Here is an 8778-nt window from a genome sequence, read left to right as displayed (position 1 = left end):
GACCCTTTCATGATACAACAGTATCACGTTCTGGGGCGTGGGCACTGTGTCCACAGTAGTAGGTAAGGCCAAACTACGGTTTCTCTTTAAAGCCCAGGTAATGGGATTTAGTTCAGTGGCACCGCGCCTGCCTCGCTAGCGCAAGGTCCTGAGTTAAATACTTGAGAAAAAACGTTAAGAGAAATGCGACAGCCAAACGTCCCCTTTTCAACAGTTAGGGCTGGCAAGGCGCTAGACTTTAACACCTGAACTGCCTTCTGGGAGAGAATCCACATGAAACTCATTTATTTTTCACAGAGGACTTTGCCTTCGGGGCCTCATACTTACCCTTTGACTGAGCTGCTGTAAACTGGGCGCTTGTTCAGAGGAAGCGTTGCAGTGTTGCGCGGCAACTAAGGGCGACTCCGGGCTTCCGGATATTACGACACGTCCCCTTCCGGGTTCTTCCGTCTCTCCGGAACTCTGGGCTCCCGGATCTGGTTGCTGTGTACGTGGAAGGCGCCCGCGCATGCGCAGGCGGGGCGCATGCGCAGGCGGGGCCCATCCTTAGCTGTTTGCCAGTCGCTGAGGTTTCGCTCCCGGCAGGGAGGAGGTGGTGGGGCCATGGCTCCCCGCTGACAGAGCCTGCGGAGTGGCAGAAGGGGCGAGGCCGCTCTGCTGTACCTTCCCCTGCGCCCGAGGCCGTCAGCCTGGCCTTCTCGGTGCCGCCGCCGTCACTGCTGGCTGAGGAGGAGCGATGAGCTGGTTCAACGCCTCCCAGCTCTCCAGCTTTGCCAAGCAGGCCCTGTCCCAGGCCCAGAAGTCTATCGACAGGGTCCTGGACATCCAGGAGGAGGAACCGAGCGCCTGGGTGGAGACCATCCCCTACGGAGAGCCGGGTAAGGGCTGGGGGCGCGCTTCCTCCCGAGCACCCGGATCTGGGCGCTCTTTCCCGGATGCGGCTCTGGTTTCCACCCTGGCTTTTGCAGTTTACCCCACGGGCCGCTTTGCCTTTGGTCCTGCCGACTTGAGAAGACACGGCTCCAGTTTGCCAGCCTTGTCACCAGTCTCATTTTCAACTGTCCCAACCAAGCCCAACATTCTTGAACCTCGAGTTGCTCCCCTGTTGGATCCTAGGGCTGAAGTATGTAAATAAGTAGGCAAGGATAGAACAATAGCTAATACTTAACGAGTACTTCTTGCTTGTTAGCACAAAAGGTTTTTTTGAGACAGGGTCTCACTCTGTAGTTGAGACTGACCTGGAACTCACTGTGTAGCCCAGGCTGGTCTCGAACTCAAGGCGATCCTCCTGTCTCAGCCTCCTGAGTGCTGGGATTACAGGTGTGTGCCACCACGCCCTGCTGGGTTTTTCTTTTTAAATGGATTTCTCATCTTCAAACAGCTCAAATTCGGTTTGTTAATACTCAAGCTTTAGAGAAGAGTGAAATGCGGTTTAGAACACCCGAGGAACCTGCTGTAGGGCACACAGCAGTCGGGGCAGAATGTGCTTGTAGATATAACCAATGGCAAGGACTCTGTGGTCCAGGAATTTTAGATTGTATCACATTGTTTTGCATAGCTAAGTCTGTTACATTCTCTGAAATTAATCCTTGAAGAAGCTTTTGTTCTTAGTTAAGGATAGCTCAGCATTTTGCTGTGTAAAACAAGATTTACAAGTTTTGGGAGTATAAATTTTGTTGAGAAGAATAAATTATTCTTGACTACTCCTTTCTGGTGTCTATTTTTAATTTTACGTCGTTGAAGTCAGGGCCTAAATTGGAGATATCTCATTTTAAGATAGAGTATCTTGGCTGGTGTGTGTATGTCATGATCTTAACTACTTTTTGTTTTTTTTTTAATCAAACTCAAAACCTTGCACTTGAGAGGTAGGTGCGTTACCATTGAGCTCCCTGGCCCATTGCATTTTACATGATGTTACATAACTTTGGGGGAGTACTGAGGATTGAACTCAGGACCTTGCACTTATGAGGCAGGTAGTGGAACCACTGAATCTCCTGCCCAATGTTATATAACTTTGCTGGAGTATCTCAGCTTGCTTTTTTTCATATAGAACTCACATTTTTTAATTACTAAACTGAAATAGAGTTTCAAGTATAAAGATACTCATTTTCTGAACTCTAGGGCATGAATCATGCTGTATAATTTATTTTTGAAGCTGGGCGTGGTGGCACACACCTGTAATCCCAGCACTTGGGAGGCTGAGGCAGGAGTATCACTGTGAGTTCAAGGCCAGTCTGAACTACTGAGACCTTGTCTCAAAAAAAAAAAAAAAAAAAAAAAGCTATAGATATAGATAGATCATAGTGTTAGATACTTAAAATTTTTTCTTTTGTGTCAATTATATGAACAACCAATACTTCAGGAAAATGCATTCTTCTGAAATTATAATGAAAATTACAGTTGATCTTAGCCACAAGGCAGAATAATAATGAAAATTGATGTCATAATTTGGAGGTTGGGAATAAATTCTAAGAGAACAAAACTTTTACAGTGGGTTTGGAGAGTAGGACTTGGTTAATGGGTGTGCAGTTAAGTGGATGAAAATGAATTTGCTCTCTAGAACTTCCTGTTCTGTCAGTTTAATTAGATCTTTGAAAAGTACATTTGTATGCCAACATCTTAGATTGTTTTTTAGTATTGCCCTTTGTTTTCCTTATAGCTATGTTTAATTATTGGCATTACAAGAATAAAAATATTAAAACTAAATAGGACATTTTCCTATAACTGCACGTGACCTGTAAGTAAGGATACTCCTGTTTTTGTGAGATGAATCATATATATCTTGGACTTAACATGGATTATAAAACATATGCCCTTACTTCTATAATTTGTTGTGGGAGGGAGTAACATACTTGCTTCAACTAGTCCAGGCCAGGTCTGGTCTTTTACCTATACCTCTAGTCCCTCTCAGGGAGGTACATACCAGTTTTATTCTTTAAGGCCCAAAGTTAACTTAGGAACTAAATAATTACAGAGGAAGATATGAAGTTTTGTTGTTGTTATTGTTGTTTTTTTGAGATAGGGTCTTGCTCTGTAGTTCAGAGTGGCCTTGAATTACTATGTAACCCAGGCTGACCTTGAACTCCCTGCTATCCTTCCTCAGCCTCCCAAGTGCTGGGATTATAGGCGTGCACCACTATGCCTCACTTATAAGCAAGGAGTTTAACAATCAAATTAGAGTTGTATTTCATAGATATATAAATTCACATTTATATTTCTAATGATTGGAATATTAATCTAATATGAATAATTTTTAAAACTTATTTTTTGTCAAAGGAATAAGTTCCCCTGTCAGTGGAGGATGGGATACTTCAACCTGGGGGTTGAAATTAAACACTGAACCTCAGAGTCCACCAACAGCCTCTCCTAAAGCAATTACAAAGCCAGTTCGGAGGACTGTAGTAGATGAATCTGAAAATTTCTTCAGTGCCTTTCTCTCTCCAACGGATGTCCAGACCATTCAGAAGAGTCCAGTGGTATCAAAGCCTCCAGCTAAATCACAACGACCAGAAGAAGAAGTGAAAAGCACCTTACATGAGTCTTTGCACACTGTACCGTCAAAAGCTACTGAAACAACTGAAACAAAAGCGAAGGACTCTGTGTGTGTATCAGAGCAAAGTCTGGTGGTAACTCCTCTATCACCTAAAACCGAAGGCCAGCACGAAGAAACTGTTAATAAAGAACCTGATGCGAAGGTACCAAATACACATTTGAAACTAGCTGAAAGCACAACTAATGTAAAGACAACTACAGAAGCTGTATCTGCTCTTTCTACACACTCTCTCACAGCAGAAACCAAGGTTGTGGCTTTGGAACCTAAGGAACAAAAACATGAAGACAGACAGAGCAATACTCCTTCTCCTCCTGTTAGTACCTTCTCATCAGGTACTTCTACCACCAGTGATATCGAAGTTTTAGATCACGAGAGTGTTATAAGTGAGAGCTCAGCAAGTTCCAGGCAAGAGACTACAGATGCAAAATCAAGTCTTCACCTGATGCAGACATCTTTCCAGCTTCTCTCTGCATCTGCTTGTCCTGAATATAATCGTTTAGATGATTTCCAGAAACTAAATGAGAGCTGCGGCTCATCTGATGCTTTTGAACGAATAGACTCATTTAGTGTACAGTCACTAGATAGCCGCAGTGTCAGTGAAATCAATTCAGATGATGAACTGCCAGGCAAGGGATATGCTTTAGTGCCTATTATAGTTAGTGCTTCCACCCCAAAGACTAAAATAGCCGAATCTGTTGAAGGGAAACCTGATGAAGAAGTAAATGAAACATTAAGTACACCTGCAGAGGAAGCAGAAATGGAAGAAAGTGGGCGAAGTGCAACTCCTGTCAACTGTGAGCAACCAGATACGTTGGTTCCTTGTGCACCTGTGACTGAAGGACGCGCTGTCTTGGACAAGGGGGTAGAGCAGTGTGAAGCTGCTGAAAGTCCGCCAGAAGCTCTTTGTGACAAGGAGGATGTGTGCAAGGTAACTGTAGAATGTAGAAGGAGATTTTTCTATATATGTTTCAGAGGTAAATTTTTAAACATTTAGAAATGTTTTCATTGATGTGTAATGATTCATATTAGTTTAAAAAGGTAGGTATTTTGCCATTTCAGTGTAGGCTTACAGACCTTAAAATTTGAAAAATTTCCAAGGCAGTGATAGTAGAATCAATTGATATTTGAAAATAATGGAGCATAAAAGTTTCCATTTTACATCTTTATTGTTGAATTGGAGCCCTCCATCACCTCCAGGGCCTCACTGTGTAATCTAGGCAGGTCTTGAGTTCCCTGTGTACGCCAGGCTGGCCTTCAACTTGTGGTCCTCTTGCCTCAACCTCCAAACCGCTGTACTGGGATTACAGGCATGTACCACCCTGCCCAGTTTATTGTTGAGTCTTTACCACTTTAAAATTCTCTTTTGCTATGCTTATTTGTGTGTCACTTTGCAAAAGACTATTTTCTTATGTTAACCTGTTCAATTCATTTGAAGATACACGTAACTGGAAGGAACCTAAATATTGTGGCTTTTCTTTATTACAATCGTATACATGATCACATTAGTTGTACCAGATTTTAAATTTAGTCTTTTTATTTCGATTTTAATTATGGATACTTCTATTAATATGCTAATATTCATTGAAATATAGGAAGTATACTCCTTATAATGTTTTAATTTCTCAGTTTTTGATCTCTAGATGTTTATTTACTTTTATTAGTACTTGTGTGGTACATACTGTTTATGTTTTTGGGGGGAGGTGGTACATGCACATAATATATTTAATAACTCCTGTTGATAGCTATCTTAGAGAAAGAGAAATGTTCAAGGAGCATAGGCATTACTGTACTTAGGAGTGACAGATTGCTGCTACCTAATACATCTCAAAGGAAAGTGGTTTAGTCCTTAATCTTAAGTCACAATTTTCCTTTTTCCTATGATATGTAGATGTAGTAAATGAGTTGGAGATCTGGCATCTTGAATAGACTCCCGAGATAATTAGATGTCATGAATGCCATGACAGATATGAAATGCCATGTATTGAATTATTATTTTTTCAAAGGACCAGATTGTTTCCTAAGTTCAGTTTTACTCACAAACAAAATGTAATGCAATATTACTCCAATTAGTAGTTGCAAAGTACCATAAAATATATAAGTAGTACTTTGATTCCTAGAAACCTATACTAGTCACTATCAATAAAATACTTTTGAATATTTTAAGTCTACTTAACGTAAGTGATTTCTCAATTAGCCTATCCTTAAAGTAAAACTTAATTTTTTTCAATCCAGGAGATACACATTCTCTCTACATACAAATTTATCTCTCCTTCTGCAGGAGCTAAGCAATAATATTCTAAGAATTACTTTTTATTTCGCCTTGATACAGTGTGGAAATTTTTAAATTGCATGACTATGAGGTATCCAAAATTACTATTCTTTTTTTTTTTTTTTTTTTTTTTTTTTTTGGTTTTTTTGAGACAGGGTCTCACTCACTATGTAGCCCAGGCTGGTCTCGAACTCAGAGCGGTCCTCCTGCCTCAGTCTCCCTTGTGCTGGGATTACGGGCATGCGCCACCACGCCTGACTTCTTCTTTTTTTTTTAAATACAGTGTATCACATTAAAAAATTACATGTTTAGGTTAAACAGTAATGTGGTAAACAGATACTCTTTGATCTTTTTTGATTACCTCTATCTACCTTCTTCTTTTATTGGATATACAGATTGTCCCAGATTTTTGCTGTTAACAGACAAGCAGCTACAACAGATAAGCAGTGTTCTTATGCACATCACCCAGTACATTTATACTGTCTTGGAGTCTACCTGGAAGTGGACTTTTCCTACATCAAAGGACACAAAGACATTCAATTAGATATTGTTTAATTCCTTTCCAAAGTGCGAATTTTTACTCCCACCAGCTATGTGGTTCTGATTTGTACTGTCCTACTAGCTGTTAGAGTTCCTGTTCTGTATCCACTGTGTTCCTAATGTGGTCTTTAATTGGTTTTATGAGATAATGTTATTTTATTCAGATTGGTGATTAGGTTACCTTCACACCTGCATGCACAAATGATCTTTTAAAAAGTTGCATGTTTTGACTTTTACATATTTTCCTTTTCCAGACAGTTGAATTTCTGAATGAGAAACTGGAAAAAAGGGAGGCTCAGTTATTATCTCTTAGTAAAGAAAAAGCACTTTTAGAGGAGTCATATGATAACCTAAAAGAGTGAGTATACTACAATGTGAATAATTTTACACATTATGTGGGGGCACATGCTACTTTGTAGTTATTTAAGAATGTTTTAAAAATTAAAATGTTTTATAATTTAACTTTTATAATTACTGAAAAATAAAAATTTCATTGAATAACCTTATTTTAAGATTACTTTTCTTGAAGTTATCTTTGCCATATTGCCTTTGGCACTGAAAAGAGATGTTTTGTGTAAACTAAAGCTTCTATTATTATTAATAATCACTTAATATTAGAAATTTAAAACATGACTACAGAGGAAACTAATTTAGTTAAAATACTGAGTATTGGTGTACTTTAAAGAGGTAATTAGGGAAATGTGATTCAGAATTAATCATTTTTTTCTTATTTTTGCGCATCAAATATTAGCGACATTTTCTGATCAGTTTATTTGATCTAAAATTTAACAGGTAATTTTTTTCTAAAAAGTTAATAGGAGAAAACTGATCTGTTTTAATAAGGTATATGTTGCAGAACAACTATTTTCAAATATTTTAAATTTAGTGAAATGTTCAGAGTGAAAGAAGAAAGCAGTAGCATTTCTTCCTTGAAAGATGAGTTTACACAAAGAATTGCGGAAGCAGAAAAGAAAGTTCAGCTAGCCTGCAAAGAAAGAGATGCTGCTAAAAAGGTAACAGAAATTTAAAATAATTGTAATTATACTCTAAAGAGACAGCTTTTGTTTAATTTTGTACTGGAAAAAAAGTAAGATTGAGAAGAAATAGGGCTGGGGATTTAGCTCAGTGGGGCCGCCTCACAACCACAAGGTCATGAGTTCAATCCCTGGTACCAAAGAAGAAATAGCATATTAACAAGTAAATTATAGATTTTTGATAAATTTATAGATTTTTATATATTTATTTATTTATTTGGTTTTTTTGAGACAGAGTCTCACTATGTAGTTTAGACTGACCTGGAACTCACTGTGTAGCCCAGGCTGGTCTCGAACTCACAGCGATCCTCTTGCCTCAGCCTCCTGAGTGCTGGGATTACAGGTGTGTGCCACCACACCCGGCTAGATTTTGATATTTTAAAAGAACTAAGCTGATATTAGTTTGTGTAATTTATATATGAATCCTTGCAAGATATATAGCAAAGATCATTGAATAATTTTTGTGGATGATAGGTCCGTTAAAATAAATAACACTTAAATCTAATCAGAACTATATACATTTAAAAAAACTACCATTATTCTCATTTATTTTCCAACCACTTCAAGCACATACTTTGTCAATGTATTTTTATTTATTTTAGAAATTTTAAAATATAAATTTGTAGTAGTTAAAATTCTCTTTGGGAGGAATAATGTTGACTTATTCTGATGCAGAATTTTAACAAGTCTGGGCTAGATCATTCTGTGATGTGGGAGGCTGTTCTGTCCCCGGCAGGGTGTTTAGCAGCACCCTTGAGCCCTCTCCATTCCTTTGTAGTAGCACTCTCCCTTGAGCCAGTTGTCATAGGTTGCTAAATGTTCCCTTGAGAGCAGAGTCACCCTGGTAGGGAGCCATTGTTAATGCTTCTAATTTGGAGTAGTTGTTTATTTCTGAAGTTGAGAACAACTAGAGTTAGTATTTCTTGAGCCCCAGCTATTACTAATGACATTGTCTTTGCATTTGTCCTTTCTCAATTAAGTAAGTTACTTGTAACTTTCTCCCTTCACCAATGTCATTGTTAATTTATAATTTTTCTGTATACTCCTATAAACAGGAAGTCATATATGTTCATCTGTTTGGATGCTTTAAGCATTAATTAAGCTAGCTTATTTCAGATACTACTAACTTGAGACTACGTAATCAACTTTCCCTACTGTACTAGTATTCTCATTGTAATGCTTGTAGAATATATGCATAGAGATAGTGAAGATAAGTATTGAAAGTTAACTTATTTTTGTTTGTATTTCTAAATTAAAACCTGCTTATTTATCTTAATTGAGGTTTTATAGGGGCTGGGATTTAGCTCAGTGACACTGTGCCTGCCTTGCAAGTGCAAGGTCCTGAGTTCGATCCATCATACCACAAAAAAAAAAAAAAAAAA

At 38.6% G+C, this 8778-nt stretch overlaps 1 protein-coding gene across 1 annotated transcript in view; it reads left to right on the top strand.

The window, feature by feature from the left end:
- The first annotated feature begins 550 nt into the window (after positions 1-550).
- Positions 551-8778, top strand: part of Tmf1 (TATA element modulatory factor 1) — a 28024-nt gene continuing 19796 nt past the window's right edge. The window contains exons 1-4 of the mRNA XM_010635901.3: positions 551-878; positions 3277-4481; positions 6617-6720; positions 7249-7375. Coding sequence (XP_010634203.1) covers positions 737-878; positions 3277-4481; positions 6617-6720; positions 7249-7375 — 1578 coding nt within the window. The 5' untranslated portion in view covers positions 551-736. The remainder of the gene's footprint in view (positions 879-3276; positions 4482-6616; positions 6721-7248; positions 7376-8778) is intronic.

Source organism: Fukomys damarensis, unplaced genomic scaffold, assembly GCF_012274545.1.
Source record: "Fukomys damarensis isolate Sample0158 unplaced genomic scaffold, DMR_v1.0_HiC HiC_scaffold_28, whole genome shotgun sequence".
Taxonomy (NCBI): Eukaryota; Metazoa; Chordata; class Mammalia; order Rodentia; family Bathyergidae; genus Fukomys; species Fukomys damarensis.
Note: the sequence above shows the minus strand (reverse complement) of the source record. Positions and strands in the feature narration are given on the sequence as shown.